The sequence below is a fragment of the Ambystoma mexicanum genome, chromosome 6p, assembly GCF_040938575.1.
Source record: "Ambystoma mexicanum isolate Mex_15411 chromosome 6p, UKY_AmexF1_1, whole genome shotgun sequence".
NCBI classification, from domain to species: domain Eukaryota; kingdom Metazoa; phylum Chordata; class Amphibia; order Caudata; family Ambystomatidae; genus Ambystoma; species Ambystoma mexicanum.
In genome coordinates this window covers 1316174020-1316201880 of record NC_090935.1, presented here as the reverse complement: position 1 = coordinate 1316201880, position 27861 = coordinate 1316174020, and the positions used below count along the sequence as shown (strand labels likewise).

General features: G+C 44.4%; 1 protein-coding gene across 2 annotated transcripts in view; it reads left to right on the top strand.

Moving 5' to 3' along the window:
- Positions 1-27861, top strand: part of CNTLN (centlein) — a 2346865-nt gene that overhangs the window by 1661425 nt on the left and 657579 nt on the right. For both annotated transcript variants that reach the window (XM_069625978.1, XM_069625977.1), the window contains exons 18-19: positions 14133-14223; positions 14634-14854. In XM_069625978.1, the coding sequence (XP_069482079.1) occupies positions 14133-14223; positions 14634-14854 (312 nt within the window). The remainder of the gene's footprint in view (positions 1-14132; positions 14224-14633; positions 14855-27861) is intronic.

Genomic DNA, 27861 nt, shown 5'->3' with positions numbered 1-27861 from the left:
TCTGTAATGTTTTTATTTTCCTGATGGATGTTCCTCCCATGGATTCCTCATCACCCTCCCAACCTACCCCACTTGGATAGCGAGCACATGGTTCCGCAGTCCCTCATCCTCAGAGTGCTAGGGATAAAGAGTGGAACTAAGGTCACTGGATGCAACGCCTCTATATATACTGTCCCTAATGTCATTTCCGTTGCGTAGACGTGTCAGGTGGAGCCCACTAGCTGCAGAAAAGTTTCAAAAAAGTAGCTGTGCTGGGAGGTAGATATATCAAAGATGATGAATCTGTGGGAGGAACACCCATAAAAAAGAACATTACTGCGAAGCTAGTAATTTGTTCCTTTAGGGAAACTGAGTCCTCCTGCATGCTCTGAGAGGCATACCTTAGCCAGAAGGTGTTAAATATATAGTTAAAGGAGGCTTGGATAAAAGCTTGCAGGACTCACAACCACTCTGTGTCCTGTACTGCATGGCCCTGCCCCCGTTTTATTTATTTTTTTACACTATGTATTTACATTTTTCTAAATGCTACAATTAGGCACAAGTTGCATTCTTGTTTGTATTTATTTAATAATATGCTTATAACAAAGAAATGTTTTGCATATAACCATGTAAAATCATCACGTCTCATAGTTAAAATACATTTTGTTCTACTACACATAAATTCCATTTGATAGCTAATTTAAAATGTCTAAGATCATCACATAAAATGTCATCATATAAAATATTAAATTCATATCATGTCCACCAAGTGATCTTTGCCACATGTCTAAACCATTACATACATACTTATTATTGTACTTCAGAAGATGGAGCTTACGCAACCAGGTCAGACTTTCACACTCACATAAGATATGATAGGGAGTTTCTAATATGTTTGTCCCACACAATCTACAGTACCTAAGATCTTTTGGGATGTCAATCGTGGCTCCAAGTATAATCATTACATTACATATGTTAAATTTGAACTTCAAATACCATCTAATAGTATTACTTTCTGGATATGCATTTTGGTAAGAAGGTTTACTGTCTCTTGTTCTCCAGCATGGGGTCTGGCATGGATTCACATGCTCATGAATATTCCCTGTCGTCAGGCCGGGAATCCTCGGTATAGAAAAAAAATCAGTATCAGTTTTGTTTCTGATCTGTCTTTCTTAGTAGTAACCAATCACTGGTCTCTGGGTCTTACTGCCCCCAGCCAATGACTGCCCTCTCCCTAAGACCCGCCTCCGGCAGCCATCCTCAGATGTTTACCGCACGTTCAAGTGTTGGGAGTCCTCGTGCTGTAGCTGCGTTTTTGCGCTTTTTCAGGAGATTTTTCTCATTTTCGGTTAAATAGAGCCTCAAGCTCCACCGTTTCTACATCCGATCAATGGGGATCTGTTTCGGAGTTTTCTACGCCCCTCAAGGGTGAAGATTTCATCGAGTTACGCTTTTGGAGGATTCCAGAAGTTCCCAGGCCTACCCCGGACATGGCCAAGGAGAAAGGAAGCTCGACGTCCGGGAAGCTGTTCAGGACCTGCCCTGGATGCCAGCTTCAGAATGTTTTCAAGGAGGACGAGCATTCGTTATGCCTCTACTGTCTCCATGAGGACAAGACGCACAAGGAGAAGGACTGTGCGTTTTGTGGGAACATGTCGGAGCGGACCATGAAGGATCGCCACCTCCGTCTCGCCAAGTGGCTGGAAGGGAAGAGCCCGTCAGGCGAGAAGAAGAAAAAGAAGTCTGAGCGGTCTTCTAAGTCCTGTGAGGGTGCCCCGGCGACGGGGGCCCAACAAAAGGATAAGCACCGCGAGTCCGCGGGCACCGGGAGCGCCGAACGGTCGGGCTCCTTGGCTGCCAGGCAGGGCGCATCCTCCCCGGCGCAATCAACCACGAGCCAACGCTCTGGCTCAGGTAAGAGGAAGTCTGAGAACCCGGCGAAGCTTCTGGAGAGGCCCCGGTCGATCTCGAAGATTCCGGCAGAGGAGGAGCGAGGCTCGGACCCTCCCCCCAAGGTGAAGGCCCCAGGCGTCCAGAAGGTGACGATGGCCTTAATTCACCCTGCTAAGACCTCGATTGAGGATGTCGCTGCAGCCCTGGCTCAGCCTTTGGAGGCTACACCAGTGGAGGCGCCCTCAGGACCCAGAGTCTCCCTGCCACCGCAGAGGGAGTCGTCTTTCAGGCCCATTGAAAAGACCCCCACGAAGTCCTTGTTGGAAAAGGTGGGGGAGGGGCTGGTGGCCATGGTGGATACGGACACGACCTCTGAAGAAGAGCTCATCGAAGTCGTGGAAGAGGCCCAGCCCATCGGGAGGGATTCCGACGAGGGCGACGACGAGAGCGACGGTGTCGCCGACAAGGCTCCTCAAGAGCCCGTCGTTTCCAGCGCCGCAGGACACCTCGGCGGCCATTTTGTCAGTGATTCAGTCCTTATGCTCGGAAATAAGGACAAGGTTGCCCCTTCCCCCGACGGAGGTACCTGAGCCAGACCCGACGGGGGAACCGGAGCCAGGACCTTCGGAGAGTCCACTGCATAAGAGGAGGAGGACGCATGCTACGCCACCTCTCCCACCTCTGCGGCCTGCTCTGCCTTCCCCCCGGTCTACTACCCATGGGGATGATACAGGCACGGACACGGCTATGACAGGTACAGATGACGACGGAGGCGACGACGGGACATATCCCCCGTCGCCCCCTGCTCGACGAGATTGGATCCTTTCATGCCATGATTTCCAGGGCATTTGAGCTTTTCCAGCTCTGCCCAGAAGAAAAGAAGAAAGAAGGGTTCCTATACCACGGCGCAAGGCTAAAAGGAAGAAGGTCCTCGCCGTACCGCTTCTTGATGACATCTGGGATGAGGGGCTCGCCCTCCTCAAGAACCCTGCCACGGCGCCGGCAAGGAGGGACCGGTACGAGAAGAAGTACCGGGTCCCCGACGCTGCCCCCTTGTGCCTTCGGGCACAACCTACCCCAGATTCGGTTGTATCGGCGGCGGCAAAGAAGAAAGCTGGGGGGGCATCGGCCTCGACATCAACTTCCCCGCCGGACGGCGAGGGCAGGAAGTTGGACACGATGGGGCGACGGATCATCTCATCCGCACCGACGACTATTAAGGCGGCCAACGCCCTGGCTATCGTAGCCCACTACGACAGGGAGTTGTGGTTCAAAATCACCCCTCTGTTAGACTTTCTTCCGGACGCCAAGAGGGCTGAGGCCCTTGAAATCCTACAGGAGGGGGAGATTGCTTCGGACCACGCCATCACGGTGGCAACGGACATCGCCGACACCGGTTTCCGTCAGTTGGGCAACGGCGTTTGCTTGAGACGACGAGGATGGCTCAAGGCCACGGATTTCCGCCAGGACGTACAAACCAAGGTTTTGGACATGCCCTTCGACGAGAACAACCTGTTTGGGAAGGCGGTTGATGAGTCCCTTCAGGCCATCAAGACAGACACAGAGACTGCCTGGGCACTGTGAGTGCTCCAACAACGACGGCCGTCCTTTCGGAGCTCCGGAGGCAGACAAGGTGCCTCCAAGGGATCCGGCAGTGGCTCCTCCACTTACCGCCAAGCGGCAAGATCTTCGTCCCAGGAAGCCTACAGGGGACGTGGCAAGTCAGGTGGTGCCCGTCGTCGTCGTCGACAAGGAGGTCAAGGAGGCAAGGCGGCCTCCAAACAAGATTGAACCGACCGTGGGGTCGGGCCCCCGACGAAGCACCCCAGTGGGAGGCCGGCTGGCGAGGTTCGTCAGCGTGTGGGAGTCCATCTCCACCGACCGTTGGGTGCTGGACGCCCTGGCCCAAGGGCACGCCCTCGAGTTTCAGAAGAAGTGCCCTCGCGTTACACCCGTGGCCAGGAAGGAAAATCACATCCCTCAACTACCGTTGGAAGTAAGGGCGATGCTCAAGAAGGGTGCCATCGAGCTCGTCCCAAAGAGGCTTCGGGGCTCCGGAGTTTGCTCAAGGTACTTCCTCGTAAAAAAGAAGACAGGAAGATGGCGCCCCATCCTGGACCTACGACGACTGAACAAGTACATCAAGGCACAGAAGTTCCGTATGGTCACCCTCCAGCATGTGCTGGGACAGCTGGAGGAGGGCGATTTCCTGTCGTCGCTGGACTTGGAGGATGCCTACTTCCACATCCCCATTCTAAAAAGACGACGAAAGTTCCTCAGATTCGTGGTCCAAGGGTGGCCCTCCTGTTCGGATTGAAGTCGGCACCCAGGGTGTTCACCAAGTGCCTCACACAGGTGGCGGCGTGGCTGCGCCTACAGGGATCCACGTCTACCCCTACCTGGACAACTGGCTCATCCGGGCAAGGACAAGGGAGCTCGCCGTGGAGCACACTGCGAAGACCGTCCAGCTGCTCACAGACCTGAGATTCTCCATCAACTTTCCAAAATCCCACCTGGTTCCGTCGCAAGTCGCCCTGTTTCTGGGAGCCAAGCTCGACATAGTGGCGCGGCTGGCCTCAACGTCGTAGGAAAGGACCAGGACCATTCTGGGCAAGGTGCAGCGTCTGCTGGCCACGGACATGGCCAGGGTAAGATCTATCAAGTTCCTCCTCGGGATGATGTCCTCCTGCATATATCTGGTGCGCCTTTGCAGGCTTCGGATGAGACCCTTACAGGAGTTCCTCGACGCCCGCTGGATCCAGTCGACAGGCAGCTTCGAGGACAGGATCCCTCTCAACGAGACGTTCCGTCAGGCGATCCGGTGGTGGAGTACCCGCGCCCATCTGTCGGCCGGCACGGACTTTCAGACCCCACCTCACCAGGTGACGGTGACGACGGACGCCTCCCTGGAAGGTTGGGGAGCACACTCCGGAGATCTTCACGTGAGAGGCCTTTGGCTCCCGGAGGAGAAGTCTCTCCACATCAACATCTTGGAGCTCCGCGCGGTGTTCTGGGCCCTCAGGTCCTTTCTTCCGTCCCTCAAGGGCAAGGTGGTGAGGATCTTCACCGACAACACCAGCACGATGTTCTACATCCGGAAGCAAGGCGGAACCAGGTCCCCGGCCCTATCCAAGGAAGCTCAGGATCTGTGGCATTGGGCCTTCGCCCAAGGGATGTTTCTGGTGCCTCTTCATCTGGCAAGAATAAAAAACACGATCGCCGACTCACTCAGCAGGGATCTGCGCTCGTGCCACGAGTGGGAACTACGCCGGGATCAACTGGATCGACTCTTCCGATGATGGGGCGAACCCCAAATCAATCTCTTTGCGACGGCGACGAATTCCAAGTGCCGGAGGTTCGCCAGCAGGTTCCCCCAGCCGAGGAGCATGGGCGATGCTTTCTCGTTCCCTTGGGACGGCCTATTTCTTTATGCGTTCCCTCCGCTGCCGTTGCTGCTCAGGTTCATCAACCAGCTCAAGAGGTCCCGGTGCAGGATGATCCTCGTCACACCGGCGTGGCCGAGGCAGATCTGGTTCCCGGACCTTCTGGACTTGTCAACGTCCCCACCAGTCAAGCTGCCGACGGACGCAGAACTTCTCTCCAGAGAAGGAGGCGCCATTCTTCACCACAACCCGGAGTTGCTGAACTTGCAAGCCTGGCTCCTGCAGCACTAGAGTTTGGAGGGTATGACATCCCGGCCGACTGCAGAGAGGTTCTTGCAAAGGCCAGGGCGTCCTCAACTCTCAAGTGCTACGGACATTAATGGAAGAGGTTCTCTGTCTGGTGCCGTGCACAGAAGATTAACCCTCTGCGGATTACGGCCCCTCAAGTACTGCCGTACCTACTGTCGCTGGCCAAAGCTGGACTGGCTCACGCCTCCATCAAAATACATCTGGCTGCAATCTCCCTATATACCAGGACGACGGGACGGGCGTCCTTGTGGTCTCATCGCCTGGTGAAAGAATTCATGAAGGGACTATTCTGATCATTCCCGCCGGTGAAGGCTCCTGCCCCGGCGTGGGAGCTTAATGTGGTGCTGACCAAGCTCATGGGGGCCCCATTCGAGCCTATGCATTCGGCGCCTTTGAAGTTCCTGTCGTGGAAGACAGCTTTCCTCGTGGCCATCACCTCCACACGACGAGTGGGAGAGATCCAGGCCCTATCTTGCAAGCCTCCATACATGACTTTTCATGACACGAGGGTGGTGCTGAGGACACACCCATCCTTTATGTCCAAGGTGCCGTCGGACTTCCACCTCAACGAACCCTTGGTGTTGCCAGTTTTCTTCCCGTCGCCTTCGTTGCCGGCTGAGAGGACTTTGCACTCGCTGGATGTAGCTAGAGCGCTGAAGTTCTACGTGGACCGCACGAAGAGTTTTCGGAAGACGTCACAACTGTTTGTGAACTTTGGGACTGTGAATCAAGGGAAGGCTCTCTCGAAGACTTCCATTTCCAGATGGCTCTCCGGCTGCATCATGCACTATCACCGGTTGGCAAACCGACAGCTGCCCGGCCGTCCGAGAGCCCATTCGACCAGAGCGATCGCTGCTACCACGGCGTTCCTATCTGGTGTGCCCCTGCTGGACATCTGTAGTGCTGCGACGTGGAGGTCGACGCACACCTTCACAAGATTCTACTGCATCGATCGGGACTCCAGGGAGGAGTCCAGGGTTGGCCAAGCAGTGCTGCGCAACCTGTTCGCCTAAGGTGAGCCTGGTGAGGAGGTAAGAGTTGCTTAATGTTGAGTTGTTGTATTGCTTAATGTTGAGCCTGTTGCCACCTCCATGGTTGTGCATGTGTGTACTGCTATATATTCTCTTATTCATGAGCATGTAAATCCATGCCAGACCCCATGCTGGTGAAGGAACAAGTTACTTACCTGTAACTGTTGTTCTCCAGCATGGGTCTGGCATGGATTCACATGTGAACCCTCCCGCCTACCCCTCTGCGGCTCTTCACTTGGTCATACTGCCACTTTACGTACTACCAAATCTGAGGATGGCTGCTGGAGGCGGGGCTTAGGGAGAGGGCAGTCATTGGCTGGGGGCAGTATGACCCAGAGACCAGTGATTGGTTACTACTAAGAAAGACAGATCAGAAAAGAAACTGATACTGATTTTTTTTCTATACCGAGGATTCCCGGCCTGACGGGGAATATTCATGAGCATGTGAATCCATGCCAGACCCATGCTGGAGAACAACAGTTACAGGTAAGTAACTTGTTCCTTATTAAATGTTCAAGAAAAAAAACACTGTTTGCTTTGGTCGCCAAGTTGACTACCCTTTGATCACAGTCCAATTCATATATCTTCTTTTTCAGTTTTCTTTTTATCTGTGCAATACTCATTAGCAACGAGCTGAAAGTATCATTATCTGTCCATTTATTGATACAGCCCTTTCCATCTATATAATGTTATAAAATTAACATTATGCTCTCCATCTCTAAATTGTTCCATTAACTTCACAACAAAAGTATCATTATTGGGTCTTGGTAATTTGGTTTATAGCATAATAGTAATATCTTGGATTCGGCTGTTAACACTGTTCCCTTCACATTCTAAAAGTATAAATTCATATGACACATTTTTGGGTATCCTCAGTAAAAAATGTAAAACTTTAGCTTCAAATTTCTCTAACTCATTTTTAAAATAGCATCCCCATATTTCAGCCCCATACACCATACAAGAAACAATTTTTGCAGAGTAAAGTTTCAACACAGTACATATGGATATATTTCCTTGCAGCTGATACATTTACTTAGAGCCATAGTAGCAATCATACACTTTGTTTTAGTTTCAGTCCAGTGTTTTTCCCATTTGTTTGTTATCAATTATCATACCCAGATATGTATGTTCATTTACAATTTCTATCCTTCTTTTGTCTATCTGCCATATTGGATTCTTGTTAGTGTTCTCATTGTTACATTCGAACTTCATAATTTTTGTTGTATCAATGTTAATAACTAAATCATTCACTTTGGCAAATTTTTCAAGTTCATTCAATTTTACTTGAAGTCCCTTTGGGGTATAATCTAACAAGAGGAGGTTGTCGGCATAACCCAGCCATCCAAGCCACGCTAAACCCAATTTAATGTTATTCATTTGGCCTTGCCCTACCTCTCTTTAGGAAATCTGCCAGATATAGGTCGAAAAGCGTGGCTGCTAAGGTGCAACCTTGCTTAACACCGCGTGTTGTAGGTATATCATCTGACCGCTTCCCTTCGAGATCTAGCTGCACTCTAACAGAAGTGTCCTGATAGAGTAATTGTATCATATTAAGCAGTGCTTGCGGAATTCCCCATTTTTCCAGTTTGGCCCATAGTTTTTTACGAGAAACCGTATCAAAGGCAGCTGAGAAATCGATATAGGCAACGTAGACAGGTTGTCTACGTGTCTTCCCTGAATATTCCACTGCACTCACCAATGTAGTTAGGTTTTGAGACGTGGAAGACCTTGCTCTAAATCCAGATTGATTTGCTGGTAGGATCGCGCAACTAGTTATCCATTGATTGAGCTCTGCTCATAATATTTTCGCAAAGATTTTAGCAGGAATGTTTAGCATGGCTAACATTCTATAATTTGCCGGATCTTTGTGTGCTCCTTTTTTATATATTGGTAAAATTATGCTCTTTTTCCAGGAGTCTGGGACCTTTCCAAATTTACCGATCCACTGATACAGGATATATAGTACTTTGGCCCACCGTTCAGGAGCTTGATTCAAGAGAGCATTACATGTACTATCAGGTCCCGCAGCTCTCGAATTAGGCAGTGATTTTATCAGCAATGTCAAGGAAGCTATGGAATATGTTCCCTTGCAGATCATCACATCTTTGTTATAGCTTAGTACATTCCAGTCATACTTTTTTTTGCTGCATTCGCCAGGGTAAGCCAAATCTCGTCTTGTTTCTTTTTCAGATGAGATTTTTTCCACCTCTTATACTGACTTTTAAATTCCTGTATCGTTTCAGTTCCTCATATTTCATTCTTATTAATACATATTCGAATGTTTGACCTTAACAATGTTCTTCTTATATGAATGTCATTGTCAAATTTCTTATGGTGGGTCAAATTCCATTTTTCATTTACTGATCTATATTTACGTTTAACCATGACTTTTGCTTTCATTTTATTAGTTACATACTGAAAGTCCTCAAAGATCTTACTCTCTGATTTCAGAGGTGTAAGTTCATGGTTTAGAATAAAAGTGTCCAGCAGTTGAATAGCCACTTCATTACTCTTTTGAATATTCATTGGGTTCCATTTTATACGATTGCCTGCTGTGTTTACTCCAATCTTACCGTTCATTGGAAATATGCTTCTATTTTTTACTTTCTCTCTTAGCAGCAGATATAGAGGCAGGTGATGGCTTTCCTCTCTACATACAACAGCCATATCACATACTAACTCCTGGGCACTTCTATTCACGATCATATAGTCAAGGGTACTCATACTTTTCCCACAGATTCGAGTCACATTTTCATAGAATCTCCAGGGGTATTCCCATTTAGCACTGTCAGATGGTATTTATTAAATAGGGAAGTCCATGCCTTACTTTCTCTGGATTTATTTTGTATGACAAAGGGTTCACAGTTACTTTGCAAGGTTATAGCCTCAGATTCACAATTAAACTTTGCAGTTAGATCGCCCACTATCATAAGTGGGACTTTATTGCTAAATTCTTCAAGAATTTTAGAGATAGTTGATATATTTTCTTTATTGTATTTACCACCTGCTGGATTGTCTATGTTGACTAATACAATTTTATGTGTCGCTAAGGGGGTGCAGGATCCTATTAATACCATGCTGGTGGTTTCTTTGTTTAATTCCACACCATGGCTGTTTTTTTTTTTAAAACTTTATTTTTGGTATTTCGAGATCCTAAGTGCTCCCTTAGGTCAGCCTCTAGGGCCTTGGGGGGCATTGCATGTGAAGTTACTGCATCCATCAAATTCACAATCTTTGACAATTCATGTCTCTTGAAGTGCAATAATTCTAAAGATATTTATGTTGTCTAATAGCCCATCATCTTCTGTGTAGTGTGCATTTCCCCGAGTGTTCCAGGATACTATAATTTCTTTTTCATTAGGGACACATATCGAAATGACATTTAAAGGCTACAGGGAGCCACTGCCAGTATCCATCACGGATAGTTTTGTCAATTGGTCTAGTCGTTATTTCTTCACTTGACGACTTATGCTTTATAGTATTCACATTATTTACTTGCATTCTTAAAATATTCATTGATTCTTGTTCATTTTTTTAAAGTATTAAATACCTGTCTCTGTTGTAAAAAGTCCAGTACCATGTTCTTGTCAAGAACCCTTTCTAGAAGAGGTATGAGTAGAGAGGAGGGTTCTTGAGCCAATTCTACCTCTTAAGTGGGAGGGGCCAGCCGGGAGGCCATCAATTCCTGTCCCTTCTCATACTATAATGTTTCTGACCACTATGTTCTCTAGCTTTGCCTCATGTACCAGATACGTGCCAATTTGTTTTCTCTTGTTTTTAGAGCTTCAGCGGTAGACGTTCAACTTCAAACAGAAGAGAAAACAAAAACTGCCACTGGTCGCTATGGGGATCCCCTGATAAGACACATAGTATCACCAAAGGGAACAGAACCAGAAGCGCTGCTGGTGGGACTCCCCAACAGTGAGAACAAGAAACCGGGTGCCTATACTCCCACAGGAATTACAGTGGAGTTGTGAGTGTAGTCTGCAAAATCACACATGAGTGCAGAGGCCCCATTGACCACCGGGGGACCCAGTGGGGAAACCGATCCACTCTCCCCAAGATGACTTGCCAGTAGACCCCAAGGGGCAGAGTCCCGGAAACTTGTCTTGCACATCGGCCACCCAGCTTGGTACACAGCAGTGCCGCAGAGCACCCAGCCTTAAGGTGATTTTTCTGAGGCCAGAGTGAGCACTAGGCCTTGTCTGATAAACCTCCCTACTTGCTTTTTTTCAGGAGAAGGTGACGTTGAGACTTGGGCCATCCTTCCTCCTAAAGGTGGTCTTAGATTTCCATTTCTCTCAAAAGATCCATCTTCCTGTCTTTTTTCCTCTACCTCATCCTTACAAGGTAGATGAGTATTTCCATCGGCTGGACCTGATGCAAGCCCTAAGCTACTACATCTCACAGAAGAGAGAGGGCATGAAAGATGACCTCCTTTTCATTGGTTAGCTGGTACCCTTGCTGGCAGGGCTGTTACCCAACAGACCTTGTCAAGATTAATCATTCCCTGCATCCTTGAATGCTATGATATGCCTGGCAAAGAGGTCGCTGGGGACCTCTGGGCTCACTCCATTAGAGGGTTTGTCGCCATCGTGGCTCTACAGCGAGTTGTTCTTGTTTTGGATATTTGCTGAGTGTCTGTGTGGGCTTCATTGCACACGTTCGCGAAACATTACTGCTTGGATTCTAGGTCTGGTCATATTGCTTGTTTTGGCAGAGCTGTCCTTCAGAGGTTTCTGGTTTAGATGTCCTTACTATATTTCTTCCTCTATGTCTATGTTCTGCTCTGAGAGTCCATCAAAGATGTGGAATCCGTGGGAGGAAGGAGTCCATTAGAAAGAGAAATGACTTAACCTCTCACTAATGTTCTTTCTGAGGGATGCTCCTCCCACAGATTCCTCATCACCTTCTGTACCTGGTCCTCTTGGCGGATAGCTAGTATTCCTTAGTTCTGCAGCCCCTCAGCAACACAGTGCTATTAAAGAAGGGTGTAACTAAGGTCACAGGTGTGGCACCTGTACATAATCTAGCTTCAACGTCATGTCTATCACGCCTAGAGTCATTGGGCGGAGCTGACGCAGAGCAGCACTGTGTCTCCTGGCGACAATAAGGTTTCCGAAGAGCAGCTCTGCTGTGAGATAAATCTAGTGATATCATTACTGAGAGCTTGGTATGGACCCACTCTCATGTAGCCATAGGAAGGCAGCTGCTACCTGATCTTGACCCTGGGGGCGGTATAATGTGGGAGGATCATATGGAGGGACACGCATACAATGTTATACAGTCCATTATGGACTTCAAGGCCCATAATGCATATGGTACTGGGGCGAGAAAGAGGATTCAGAGTTAATGACGCTCAGAACTGTCTTTGAAAATAATGAGAAGTCTAGTTGATGTAGTGTGAAACATCAGAGTGGTACATTTAAATCCCAGGATAAGCTACAGCTAGAAGACAAAGCTGAAGGAGTAGTGGAAGCAACAGCAGGTCAAAATGCAGTGATGGCCATGAAAGCTGAAGGAGTGCCAGCTTAGGCCGACGGAGGAAAAGGCGTGCGGCAATACAGAGAGTGCAGCAGGAAGCGGCTTTGTGGAAGGCTGCTGTAAGGAAAGCCCAGCCGCATGGGAGATTAGCTCCCAACATGACGTGAACCACTCCGGTGCAGAAGCAAAAGCGGGGAACCCACGGACCTGTCTGAGCTCCAACGAAGAGCCATGCAGACCGCTCCACTTACGCAGGAGCTGGCAGCAGAAATATAGGTGTTGCTGTACAGTTTATGCAGAGGATTTAATGTTGTTTGATTGCACCCGTCGTGGATTACAGGGTCTGTTGAACGCATGTGCCGATTATGCAAAAAAAGATTATTAAATATGAATACAGGTAAAACAAAAATGTATTTTGCCGGCAGAAACAAAACAGTAGAATACTCCTGGTTCTTAAATTTAAAAAAAGTGGAGTGTATTGATAGGTTAATTTATTTTGGTTTTATGATTTTATTTTTCTGATTTATTGAAAAATCTGGATTATTTAAAAATAAAAGCTGAACGTTTTGGGAGTCAAATGATAAGAATAGATAACAAATATGGTACATTTTTCTATTGTTACATTAATAAGATTCTATGAGGGAATAGTGATTCCTAAATTGTTTATGGTATTGAGGTCTTTCCCCTATGTCTGTTGGATAGGTTAGAATATTTGGAAGCATTTATGTGGAGAAAAGCTCTGAAATTACCTAATTGTGTACAGATGCAGGCATTAGATATGAACTAGGTTTATAACCTTTATCATGTAGAGGAAAATGGAGAATTTTAAATTCAGTATATACGTTTTTTAATCCAGTTAAAAACTTGGTCTATGAAGATATGAATTATATCTTGGAGAAAAGGCAGAATCAAACAATGTTGTTATATGTGGAAATATGTTCGAAGATGTAGGGAGAATTTGATTTTGTTTTAACTGATATAAATACTAAATTGATGAATATCAAGAAGATGTTGTTTGCTGATGATTAGAGAAGAACAATTGAAACTATGCAGTGTTCTACTTCCTTGAAACATCTCCATCATGAACTTAAGAAGGCTGGAATTTGACTTGCCTTTTTGCGACTCTTTCCACACTGTAAGGGGTGATATGATTTTTTGAGATTGCGACCGAATATTTTCCCTACCTGGGAAGTGTTAGCTACAAGAAAAATAATAGCAACAGAATTGATTTTTTTTTTTACATTTTGCAAGGATGAATCTAGTATTGAAACCCTGAAGCAGCCTTTAACCATATGTCATTTTTTTTATTTTAAAAGATTATTGCTTTTTAGGAAATGTGCTTATAGGCTACATTTTATTGATCTTTATGCATGTTGGTTTTATTTGTTAAATGGGTCCTCTAACTCTAATATTTGCAATTTTACATTTTATAAAATTGTTAACATTTGAAATTTGATGCTTGGTAATATTACGTGATGGAGTGTATAATTAAGGTGATGAATATTATGTGATGTGTATTTAGGTGATGAATTTGATCATTGTAAATGTATGTGATGAAATGTAAGTTAAATATTGTAAAGGTAATTATTTACCATATACAATCAATTAAATGCATTAAAAAAACATTTGCACAAGAGTTCCTCCTCTGGCGTGGCCTCCTTCGGAAGGAGATTGACAAAATGTATGTTTTTTTAGTGAAAATGTGTTAAAACAATTAAAAAATGACATCAAGGGAATAGAATCTCGTAAAGCCAATTGCGTACATGCTGCAATAAAGAAGGGAAGCAGCTCAGCTGGGGTATTTCTGGAGACCAAGACCGATATATGCATGCTGCATTCATTGGTGTATGCTAAATGGGAAAGGGCTTTTTGTCTGTTGGCTCTTGTTGGGACCTCTTGGCCTAAATGTACATGCGCATAGCATGTCTCTCCACACAGATGCCCTTAATGTGAATGAACAAAGACCATGATAAGAAAAATAATATACAATGGTATCTTAGGTTTATGCTTCACATACAGGGCCATTAACAATACGATTGGTTTCTTTTTGCAGAGCACTAAGCAGGAAAAATGTAAAGGACCTGCATCACGATATGTGAATATTCATCCATCACTGCGATTGAATTCATCTTTAATCCGAAGAGGTATGAATTCTTTTTGAATGTTTCCGTTTACAAATCTTGAAAACGCTATTTGAGTGTTTCTGTATACGGTATCTAATCTAAACTGCACATGTGAAAAGTTCTTATGAGTACTCATTGTCTCTGTAATAATTTAAACTTGGTAATAACTATGAATTCGTATCATGTAATTAAAAGCTGTGGTACAGTTAGTAGCCGATGTGCAATCAGTTTGCCATTAGGCATCCACATTTCGAATGCCACCATTCTGGTGACCACCACTTATTGGAAGAAATTAACAAAACGTGTAGGATTGAATGGCTTTCAGAAGGCCTTAGTCTGTCAAGGTGCTTTGCTCACGAGTAAAGTTGAAAGTGCAGTGAGGATATTGGTTCTCTTGACTATCATAATCAGATTCATGTTTGTTTGTTCAGTTAGCAGAGGGATGAGAAAAGGTGTTTTCCAGAAGCAAGATGCCACGTTCCCGTCATTGCGAGAACGAATTACGTCCTTACAACAACTAGTGGCTGTGCTACAGAATGGAAAGAGGACAGCACTCTCGTCTGCCAGAGACTTCCGGAAGGCCAACGAGAAACTAACAGCAGATCTAAATCTGGCAAGCCAAAGACTCCAAATTGGGAAACAGATGGCACAGGTGAACGCTGTATAAGGCTTCGCTATCTCTGAGCAATTGTTTTGCGTTTATATCATTTCACGTGATGACAGCCATGCTAATGATTCGTCCTTTCGTTCTGCAAAGGCATTTTCGTCAATGCATGTTTGCAACCGTCTCACAACTTGATAAGTTTTGATATTGGACAGTGATATTTTCCTGTCGATTTTGTATTATATTTTCTCCCAGTTGATTTTGTGCTCATTGCGCTCATAAATATTTGCCGACTTCAATTTTGCAGTCATATTTGCACAGAGCTGGCCTGTATGGTAATATCTTCACCCTGCGGATTGGCACTCTGACGGTTTGTTATTCTTCATGCTGCTTGTGTTTGCTGATAATAGCATCCAGCAGCTTTCTAGCCGATATTAGGCTCTACTGTTTCGGCAATGTGAAATGTGCACACTGTGCTGTGATGTTTACTCACGTTCTGTACTGTGATGCATGCTCTCTGCTGCTTCTTCACTGTGATGTTTCTTTCCTTGACGTCTTGACGGTAATCTTTACATCCTACTAGTTTTGAATGGCGGTTTGCCCCCTGAAGCATTGTACTGATACCTGCACCATGCAGTGCACTGTGATAGTCACTCTCTGCTGATATACACTGTCATATTGGCACCCTGTTGGTTTAGCAGTGTGAGGTTAGCACCCTACTCATTTGCACTGTAATTATTGCTCCCTGCAGACTTGCAACTTTGCTGGTCTAAACGTCAGTTCTGCACTGCGTTTGGTACACCCAGTGATTTCTCCCTGCTGATCGGAACTGAGCCGCCCGGCTTCTGCGCCACGACCACACCGTCAGGTTTGCTCCCTGCCGACCTGCACCTGAAACCTCCAACTTTTTATGTTTGCTTATTCCTCACCACAGAACCTACACCCAGTTCTACCGAAATTGTTGCGCCTCCACGGCAATTTTGTTGGCCGCCCTCGACTCGATCCCATTAAATATTGTGCACATATTTTACGTAAGCCTGTTTTGGAAACTTCACAAGCCAACCTTTTAAGTCTGAATCTGAGTAGTCTTCTTACTATTGCTTTGAAGAGTACTGAACGCATTTTAGTTGCATCACATACACACACAGATGTGCATAATTATTGAAAAACTTTAAGTTGAAAATTCATTTTTTGGCACAAGCTTCGTCAAGCACCGATTTCAAAGTGTAATGTAAACAATTATTTGCCATTGCGATTTATATATGTGACCAGCACTGCTTTGCGCTGGTAGAATTGTGTGGTGTTATATTTTCAAAAATGTTCATTTTGCGTTTAGAGCACTGTACACAGACTCAAAACAAAAGTGCTTTTCTCATACAAGGCTGTAGGTATTTATACACAGCATCGGTTTTTTTTAAATTTATATGAAAATGCGATTCATTTTGTAACGGTACATTAACAAATGCATATCGTCATACTGCTGTGTTTTCCAAGCAAATCCGTTTATCTGGAGCAATTGTAAATGTAGAAAAAAAATACATCCTCTGGTTCCAGATGTAATAGATGTAAAGTCATTGTTATCAGGTACACATTCCTAGTGGCAAGCTACTAGCCAGGGATAAAGTCACTCAGTGACATTAAAGGCTTATTACACATTGGAGCTATTTTCAGAGCTGGTGTGAAAAGTGGGGTACACTGGCATTAGATCCCGTCATTCCAGGTCTCCATCAGTTGCTTCAGGAGGGAGTTGATTTGGGGCTGGCCGTGTCAACACTGAGGGCACAATGGGCTGCTCTCAAGACCTTTAGAGACTCCTGGGGTAAGGAGTCGGGTAATGCGCACCTGGTAAATCTGTTCTTGAAATGTTTTCCCCTAGCCAGACCGGCAGCAGCGCCTCACCCCATGAGCCCTAGCCAGACTGGCAGCACCGCCTCACCCCATGAGGTCTCCCTCCGTTATGTCTGGAGAGACCTTGCAAGATCTTCTGTTGGTATGGAGGCTTTTGCAGGCCACTACATTTCAGCCCCTGAATGAGATTTTTTTGAAATGATTGAACCCCAAAACAGTCTTTCTGGTAGCCACACATCTTAGCCTTAACATGTAAAGCACATTACTTGGTGATCCAGGCAGACGTGTTGTATTGTCATTGTGATCATTGTGAATTTGTGATCCAGCATTGTGGGCCAAGGTCCATCTGAATTTCCACAGGAGATTGTTTAGGCCTCGTTTAATGCAGTCCAGGTAGTGCAGAGGGGGGAGTAGGAGGTACGCCGCACTGAAAGGAATGGAGTGTACGGGGTGCTTATGATTGGCGGGGCCTTGCCACAACAAAGTTTCTATTGCTGTGGGAGCGTCATACTCATTGCGTGTTCAAATAGAAGCCTGTATGTTGGCCTCTGCACACTACAATGTCGGTCGTCTGCTGTTCAATTAATTTTAGTAGCTGAGATGTTTCACTGCATGTCACTACCCCAGGCAGTGGGGTAGTGACATGCTTCTTGTCGTGGTCATTGAAACCTTCGAGAAATAGTTCATTAGGCTAATGCTGCTCTGTGGAAGTTTGACAGCAGGTTCCATCCCCCACTGGGCGATGTACAGGACCTGTGAACAGCCTGTTTTCTGACACTTTGGTGCTGCACACACATACAACATAAGGTGCTGATACAACGGGCCCACTGTAGTCACGAGGCACTGTCCAACTCAGAGCATATTTGCTGCTGCGCCAGTTTTAAGGCTACTTTTGCAAGTTCTCCAAATGAATCGTTTTTGGAAAGCTATCTTTAAAATACACGCCATCAGAAACGTGCAGAGTGCAAAGGCTCAATCAAAAGCAGGCCCTTGACTAGAAGATGCAAATACCAACACATTCTTAGGAGTCTCTCGGGTTGTATAGTTAGTTAGTCTTCGTCACCAAAGGGTATTTTGTTCTGAGGAAGAACATCCTCGATTGGGATTAGCAGAGACAGTTTTGCTACCGTAATTTGTCGTTACTGTAGCCATGGTGTCCTTTCAGCCATTTGGGATCCATTTTGTTCTACATCCTCGCATGGGTGGTTTGTTAAACAGCAGGAATGAGCTATATTTTTTCCTTGAAAAAAAGAACAAATGGTACAGTCCAACATAGAGATGTTAGAAGGGATCTGTTACCCTGTTGTACGTAGGATTTAGTGAAGCAGTTGGCTTTATTGGAACTAATGTTTATGAACAGTAAAGTGTTTATTTTTTTCTTTGATATCTTAAAAACCATCCTCTTGGTAGTAGCTGGTGCAATTGCTCTACAGCTCGGTGCAACTATAGAGGTTAGCAGTAACACGGTAAAGACGAAGAGGGAACTATGTCAAAGTATGGTCTACAAAAATGCACGGTTTGGCTTGCTGGTGTTTGTATGTAATGAAACATTTCATGTTAAAATGCACAGGGCTCCATGTATATGTTGATTGGCTGTACGACCGCTTTTCACGAAATAACTCGATTTGGTACAATCCCTGGTCAGGGGACACATGTATACTGATGCCTTAACTGCCCCAGATCCTATACTTGTTCTGCCGGCCTCTCGAGAGCTCTCGCCAGCCTGGCTGTATCATGCTGTCTCCAGTTCATAGGAGAAAGCAGCACCAACCTTCTGCCCAGGTCTGATGGGTGCCCCACCTGTTGCTAGTATTCCAAGGTGTCGAGCGAGAAGCACCACACGGTTTTGCCTTTACTGAATCCCCCCACTGCCCTCAAAAACTAGAACCCTGCACTCCATGCATGTGGTGGACGAATGAAGATAAAATCAAACTCAGGCGGGACATAATGTGTCTTGCTCAGTGACTCGGGGGATGGGGGGTTTAACTGCTAGAAGCCGCTCCTTGCAAGCCCCCGTGCGGGCCCCCACATTGTATAGGGGCTCTGTCCTGTTAGGACGCACTTCCCCATCATCAAGGGATCTGTTTTCCGTTTTCTGTCGGAGCGCCCGGTCGCATTAAGAAACAAGCATTGGCAATGCCAACAGTTTGGGCCTTTGACAAAACTGTTGGATTTGCCAATGCGTGTTTTTAACAGGTCTTCAATGAAGGGCACACAGAGTGCTTATAAATCCAGTGGCGGAAGGCAGACGTGTAAAAACATTTGTATTCCAGTAGTAGTGGGTCTTCAACTCCAATTGAGTAACTAAGGCTCAAAATGCTTTGAAAAAACACTGGAGTGCAAAGTTTGATGGTAAAGTCGGATTAAAGTGAGCTCAAAGAGTTCCCAAGGCGAGGTGTTTTGGGAGGGAGGGGCAAGAACTGGTTGGGAATGGCCATAGGGATTCGCATGGCCATGGACAGTCAATGGGTGGGTAAATAATCAAACAACACCCACAAGCTGTGTGTCCCTCCTCATATGCCACTCCTCCTCATCTGTACTGTAACGCCATAGTTTCGGCTTCTAAGTGTCTCAAGCTGCACCTAATTGCCCAAACTAATCATGCTCTCAGGGATGCAGGACTCGGAGAGGCCACTGAGCATATGGGGGCAGCAGAGGGCCCGGAACGCCTTCCTGCCCCCAAATGTTGGGTGGGGAATTAAAGTGAAAAAAACAATGAAAATATCACGAAAAGCAAAGAGTACAACAACGCAGTACAGCATCGGAAACAAAAAGTGAAAAAGTATGGCTATGGAGAAGTATATTGTAGATACCCACCCTATGAGCAATGGGGCCAATTCAGAATCCAAAATCTTTGACGATTTGTTACAGATCATGTGTAAATTAGCCCCTGTGTAAGTAAAAGGCCCGAAGCTGCCATCTTCACACACATAAATTGTTCTGAGTGTTATTTGGCCAGGCTGCAGAAATAGGCAGCATATATAGCAGTCAACAAAAAAGTTATATATAAGGTTGCACGTGCCTAAGGCTTGTGCCGAAAGGTTTATGTGTAAACTTGTCGCAGCCATGCTTCCTCCTGATGTTACTCAAAACATCGCCAGAACAAACCCTTTTGCTGGCAAAGAGCTTCCAATTTCACACGCTAGGCTTGAAGAATTCCGATTCTTGAACTTGGATTCCTCTATGTGTAATGGCAAAACTGTATGCAAACTAATTATAAACTATTTGGCTCCCGTTTCTGCTCTAGTAGAGCATGATTTCCTTGAAACCAACTATTGGAAACCCTTGAGTTTACCTGCCAGCTAGCGATATACAAATATGACTTATGCCATTCTGCTTTTTGGCTATTCAAAATCAGATGGTGAAAAAAGGCACAGTACAACCAGCAATTCCGTCGCTTGGTTTTAATTATTTTGCCATTCTGGGTACTGTGCTGGCAAATGAGTGCATTAGGGATTCTCCAAAATACATGTAAAGTGCAAAGGAACACATGTGATACTAAAAATGTTGCAGTTTGTATCTTACGTGGAAGACATATATGACACACAATCCAATACCTTCTTTGACCACAACGGTTCCAAGCTCTAGTTGTACAGCAAAGTACAAATATTTGTTAATGTCTTGTTTCAAGACCTAAAATAATATTTTCTTCCCTACGGCGGAACCGACAGTAGTCCATATCCTTATAGAAACATAATGCATGAGTATGTCACTTTATTTTCCATATTTTAAATGGAATCTGCTCCTACGCAGCCATGCCTCTTGTTTTTAATGATGTGAAGAACACTCAATTTTGCAGAAAGTCAACACGACTGTTTAAATTAAATAACTGCCGTTCCATTGGTGATTCAGGTTCAAAGTTGTATGGGAGGAATTGACAGGACCGCTAGAACTTTGTGTGGTCTGTCACATGCAAATGTTCACATGGCATCAGCAATCACTGAATTATTAGCACCTTTTCATGAACTTTTCTCAAACAAAGGGTACTCTATTATAGGTCTATACTAAATGCATGAAGTATTTACAAGATCGCAGCAAGGCGCTGTCTGCAAACTTTTCTGACACCCACGCTGTGGTTGACCACAACCACCGCAGGAATGTATTCAGAGGCATCAGTTCCTCACTATCCCCACATTTTTGATTCCCATAACTCAATCGATTTTTTTTATTTTCAAATATGCCATGTAAAGGCAGATGACAAAAGATCGATCAGCAGGCCAGAACCCGCCGCTTTACTCACAGAAAAAAAGCAGCTGCTTTGGCTGGTAGTGGAAGTCGGACTCGGTACTGAAGAGTAGAAACAAACCCAGAAGAGACTGTAACGACCTGGGATGAATATATATCTAGAGGTGCACATATTAACTCTGAACTCGGGTGTGAAACCCCTTTGCCCATTGAAGAAGGAAAATCTCAGTCAGCACCTCGCTATCCCCACATTTTTGATTCCCACGACTCATACGATTTTATTTTCAAATGTGGGGTGTAAATGTGTATGACAAAAAATCGAGAAAAAGCAACTGCTTTGGCTAATAGTGGAAGTCGGACTGGGTACTGAAGAGTAGAAAACAACGCCCCGAAAGAGACGATAACTACCTGGGATAAATATATATCTAGAGGTGCACAGCAACTCTGAACTCAAGTGGGAACCCCCTTTGCCCATTGAAAAAGCACAAACTCTCTAGCGAACACCTCAGACTGTTCGAATACTGCATGTAAAACAGTGAGGCAATTTCTGAGCGGCTCCTTCTATTGAAATAATTGAGCAACAAGAAGCCATTAAAGCCAAACCAATACTTAATTGCATTTTGCCAGGCAAGTACCTCAATTTCTCAATGTATCCAGTATATTGTCTCTTTAATGATTTTGTATATATTAAAATCATTTCATCTATTTACTAAAAATGATAGTTAGAAATTACAATAACATTTGACATCATGTGTTTGAACAATTATAGATCTGTAACTGAAGCTTAACTAATTGACTTTGCGAAAAGAATTTGGTTCCACTCGGTTCTTGGGCATGGTTGTTGGATTAATATAATATACATTAAAGATGGCTGCCACTTTTAGCTTCTTTCCAGAGAGCTTCCTTAGAGACAGTCATCCAAGATGGCTGCCTCCATGGACCATAAAGCTTAAAGAGTTCCGAGATGGGCAGGAATTGGTAGGATTAGCCATAGGGATTAGCATGGCTAGGGGCAGGGAATGGGACGGGATACATAACCAAACAACACCAAATACACCTTGTATCCCTCCCCAAATGTCATTTCCATTGAATAGCATTACAGACCCTCAGTCAAAGCCCATATTTGAAGCTTTTATGTTAAGGCTCTTATTTTAATGACTATAGTTTTGGCTTAAAGGTAGGGCTTTCAGCACCACCTAATAGCCCAAACTAAAAAACAATATTTGGCAAACCCTACAATTTTGGCTTTTCTGTAGGCATAGATGGGTATTGGCCACAGCTAGAAAAGTATGTGATTGCCTGGTCCTATGATAGCAGTGCCTGGCAAATGTCTGCCTAATACCTGTACACCAGCTAAATGTGTTTGATTTACCAATACTTTTTTTTTAACAGGACTTCAGTGCAAGACAAAGATATAAATTAAGTGGCTGACGGTACTGTTGGTTAAGACATTTACATAAGCAGCACCTCAACCGCAGCATTTAAGCTATTAACTGTCAGCAGACTGCTTTGTCATAACACTGGCAGGCCATATTTTGATAGTACTTGTTGTATTCATTAGTAGGTCGCGTGCATCTGCATCCGCGTGTGAATGAATGTTTGTGTGAGAATGTCTCGAGCGAGTGGGGAGCGTTATAGAAAGGGTTGGAGTTGACAGGGAGGCGGATGCAGGCAGGGCGCTGGGTAATCACAAATAAACCTACCTGTGCCTTATAAGCAGCCTCTTTTTTTTCTATACAACAATTTGCGACGAGGACACCCAGCGCCATTCGAACCCACGAAGGAGGTGCGCGAGCGGGAGCTCCGGAGGGACACGTTGACTGTTCCTCTGTGCGGATTTTGTTGTGGAGTATGTCGAGCAGTTCAAACACTAAGACTATGGAGTAATAAGGGGCAGGAAAAGCAATCCTACTTTTGGAGTCCAATCCAACGGGGAACAGAGAAAAAATTAGAGTAAAGGACACAAGCAATTCAGTTTGCCTTGCAAATTGTATTAAAGCAGTCAGGTAATAAAACTATTTAACTGAGTAAGCAAAGGAGAAACTGGACAAGTAAAGAACAGACTTCAGTAGCATTAAACCATGCAAGGGATAAGTATACAGCCTCCAGCAAATGTTTTGCCTGGTCCAGGCCAACCAGTGGTAACTTGGGCGGAATGGAGAGAATTTTGGGTGAATTATACTAAAATTATAGAACAGGAAGGATTAACACTGCAAAAGAAAAAACTCCTATTGCTACATGCTTTAGGGCTGGAAGGACAAAAGAAATACAAGGAACTCCCTGATTTAACTGTAGATGAAGCAGGAGACAGTGAGGAGCATAAAAAAGCACTGAGACAATTAGTCAAATATTATACTCCAGAAATTACCGTAGCCATCCGCAGCTACCATTTCTACACTAAAGTACAAAGGGAGCATGAAAGTATTGAAGAATATGTGTCGGCTTTGAAGACACAGTCCAGGACCTGTCGCTTTGGCAATGGTATCACTCTTGAGCTGATAAGAGATCAAATCATAATTCACGCCAAAGACCCATTGATTCAAGACAGGCTCCGGATGGTGGGAAATCCATCATTGAATGAGACGTTGGCGATAGAGAAGAGGATAGAAAACAGCCAATTATGTTCAAAGGAGATGAAGGCCAAAAAACAAGAAGCATCATAAAGCCTCATTCAGAGCAGCAACGAACAACTTGCAGCTACAGAAGAACAAGGTTTAGTAAACGCAATACGCGCTAAGGAGAAAATAGATGAGAGATCAAGCAAGTTAAACAAGATAAGGAGTTCAAAGCATAAGGAGGCCAGTGGACATTTCTGGAAGCCATGGATAAAGAATGACTCTAGAATAAATCCATAACAAGCTAAAGATGGAGACAGATGCTTCAACTTTGGCAGGTTGGGGCACTACGCAAACTCTAGAAATGTTCTAGCTGTCGGGCAGAAATGCAGAAATTGCGGAATTAAAGGACATTTTGCAGTCACATGTAGACGCAAGAAAAGAATATCAATGGTTCAAGATGAATATGAATCAGATGAAGAAAGAGTTATGGTGATATGTGAACCTCCTGGGGAAGAGTTGAAGTGCCCACATTGTGAGGTTACTCTGGACAATTGGAAGGTAATGGTCATGGTGGACAGCTGCTCACTGTACACGATCATTAACAAAGGAACCTGGCAAAAGTTGTTGAGTGAAGGGCTGAGAAGCACATTTAAGTAGCCAGACACAAAGAATCCAGGAGGTTATGAAGGATCGATGATTCAAATAAAGGGTTGGTTCACCAGTACTTTGCAGTTCAAAGATCATCAAGCACAGATAAAAGTGTATGTGGCCGAGAAAGGAGTCAATATAATTGGTTGGAAGAGACCAGGCGGCACTGAAAATCAAACTGGACCCGTGTGAGGAAGAACCCATTTTATTAGTAAAAACTAACGATGAACAAAACAAGAAAGGAAATGAGGTTCAAGAAGATGTTTTCCAAACAAAGTTGGGTTTGCTCAAGAATTTTATGCATAGAATAAAGTTGAAGAGAGACGCAAGAGAGAACGCAGTACCAGTGGCTCACAAGAGAGCCAGGCCTATACCTATTGCATTGATTAATAAAGTTGAACAAGAACTACAAAGACTCGAAGATGAGGATATCATAGAGAGAGTTGAATCGTCACATGGATAAGCCCTGTCGTAGTGGCATTGAAAAAATGTGGCAAATTGAGAATATGCGTGGATTTAAGAGACGTGAATAAGAATATTATTGTGGATGTGTACCCACTTCTCATACTTTCTGAAATGTTAAATTGCATTGAGGGTGCAGACACTTTTACCACATTAGATCTGTCGAGTGCTTATCACCAGATTGCATTAACAGAAGATTGCAGAGTCATTACACCTTTTGGGTTGTATCGCTATAGACGAATGCCTTTTGGGTTAGCGTCGGCAGCGGCTGTGTTCCAGAGAACCATGCCACACATATTGAGGGGACTTAAAGGAACATTAGTATACCAAGATGATGTTATTGTTTTTGGTAAAGGTGCTGAGCAACATGATTGCAGGTTGAATGATGTATTGGAAAGATTGAGAACAAAGGGGTTGACAGTTGAGAAACAAAGATGCAAATTTAAAGTTGGTGAAGTGGAATATTTGGGACACGTAGTGAATGGGAAAGGGTACAAAAAAACCTAAAGTAGAAGCGATGAAGGAAATCGGGGAGTCGCCTGATCCGACCAATAAGGATGAGTTAAGGTTGTTTTTGGGATTATGAAAATATTGTAATAGATTTGTACATAATTTTGCTAGTGTCACCGAACCTTTGAGAAGATTGATGAAAAAAGATGTGAAGTTCAGGTGGGATGAACAATGTAAGGATGCGGCTAAATTCATCAAGGACAGTATCAGCAAAACTGCAGAATTAGGGGGTTTTGTTTTTGGCAGACAAACTAAGCTAACAGTTGATGCCAGCGGATCTGGATTAGGAGCTGTGTTATCACAAATTTCAGAGTTAGGACAAGATAAAATTATAAGTCATGTGTCGCGTGTAATCACTGATACAGAAAGTAGATATTCTGTTACTGAAAGAGAGATGTTAGCATGTGTGTGGCCGATTGGATATTTTAGGAAATATCTGTGGGGAAGCAAATTTGTAGTTCAGACTGATCATAAGCCATTGGAAAAGTGTTGTTGGTAAAAGGTATGTGCAAGGCGTCTCCGCAACTTGCTAAATTGACTCTAAAATTAAAAGATTACAATTTTATTGTGAGGTATGTTCCGGGAAAGAGGAATGTTATAGCATTTTTTTTGTCAAGGTTGCCGTTGATAGATCATTGTAGAGAGACTAATGAGGAGGCAGAAATAGTAGCAACTGTATTTGAAGTGACCCCTTGAGAAGAATGGGTAGAGGAATTGAAGAAAGACCAGGTTCTGTGTAAGGTTATTGTATATACCAGGTCTGGATGGCCTGAAAAAAGGAAGGTAGATGAAGAGTGGCTAAATTATTGGGAAATGAGAGATGAGTATTCGATAGATGAGGAATTTTTGTTAAGCGGAGACAAATTGATTCCTCCTTTAACACTACGATTGGAAATAATAAGCAAAGCACATCGGGGACACCCCGGAATTTCAGGCACAAAAGTAAATGTTAGGACTAACTATTGGTGGGCAGGAGTAGATTTGGCAGTTGAGAGATTTGTGAGAGATTGTTGGCCATGCCAAAATAGTGATAAAAGTTGCAAGAGCATCAGGAATATTCCTATTGAAATACATTCTGCAGAGTGCCCATGGGAAAAATTGGGTATTGACATAGCAGGACGATATGGAGACTTTGGGCAAAGGAAGAAATGTGTTATAGTGTTAGTAGATTACTATTCCAAATGGATGGAAGTAAAGCTTGTAGACGAGATTGACTCTGCTGAAGTAATTACATTTTACTACAGATTTTTAGAAGGGTAGGTTTTCCTACATCAATGTTGAGTGACAATGGGGTACAGTTTAAAAGCAAAGCAAAGAAATTAAAGATTTTGCTAGACATTTAGGAATTCAATGGAGATTTACGTCGCTGTACCACCCTCAAACCAATGGGTTAGTAGAGAGATGCAACAGAGTTGTAGTGGAAACTATAGAATTAGCCATGAGAAACATGTCAGTTGAAGAAGCTCTTAGAGATAGAGTTTGGAGTAGCAGGAACTCGATCAGAAAGGAATCAGGCAAATCTCCATTTGAGTTGATGAGGGGTAGAGTTCCGAATACCTTACTAAACCCTGAATGGGTTAATTACAGAGGGTCTAAAGGAGCTGATAAGAAGGACACTGAGTGGTTTCAAGAAAACAGGTTGAAAATTGTTCCAGGTGATCTTATAAAAATAAAGAAAGGGCGTGTGGTTAGAAAAGGGGAATCTAAATATTCTGACCCGGTAAAAGTCGCAGAGGTATTTGGGCGAGCAATCAGGATTCAAGATGGTACTGTTTGGAACATGGATCGAGTTAGTAAGTGGAGGTGGACAGGTGATGAGGCAGAGGGGCAAGCGAGGACAGAATGATGATGGGCTTGTATGATGATGTTCGGTTTGATGTAAACTATCAAGGGACATCCGGAGAAAGGAATGTGAGTGATATAGTGGGAAGTGGAGGTGATGTGTTTGATAGGGAAGAGGAAACACAAAATATTAGAAGAAGTGATGAGAATACACACATGTTCCATAATGATTTTTTTCTGCAAAGGGGAAGAACCAATACACCTCCAGTGTGGTCTAAAGATTACATAATGAATTAACTTTTATTTAATTGCCGGTTGATGTTCAGTTGTATCTTCTGCTGCATTTATGTTGAACTCCAAGTAACTTTTAATTAATTGCAGGTTGTTCAGTTTATTTTCTGTTGCACTTATGTTCAACTCCAAGTTGTTCATCCATTAATTTTGGTTCCTATTATATTAGTATTCTTTTGTTATTGTAAAGGGGGGGTGTTGTATTCATTAGTAGGTCGCGTGCATCTGCATGTGAATGAATGTTTGTGTGTGAGAATGTCTCGAGCGAGTGGGGAGCGTTAGAGAAAGGGTTGGAGTTGAGAGGGAGGCGGATGCAGGCAGGGCGCTGGGTAATCACGAATAAACTTACCTGTGCCTTACAAGGAGTATCTTTGTTTTCTATACAACAGTACTACTTAATGGAGCTAGCTCAAAGAGATCCCGGGATTATGTGGTTTGAGCGGGGATGAGCAGGAAGTGGTTGTGAATGCTCATAGTGTTTAACAATGGGAATTGGCAGTCAATGCATGGGTAAATAAACAAACAATACCCACAAGCTGCGTGTCTCCCCTCACATGTCATCGTCCTCCTAGCTGTGCCCCAATGCAATAGATGTGGCTTATAAGCGTCACATCATAACTAAAACAAAAAAAGAGTAAACGCTTTCCTTAGTGCTGCGCTCTGCCTGTGCTGTGGGAAACATAACCAAGTGAAGGAAAATAAAAGCAGACCAGCACTCTTGACCATGGTATAAGATGCCAGCCACCTCCTGGTTGGCAGTAGATCCCATGC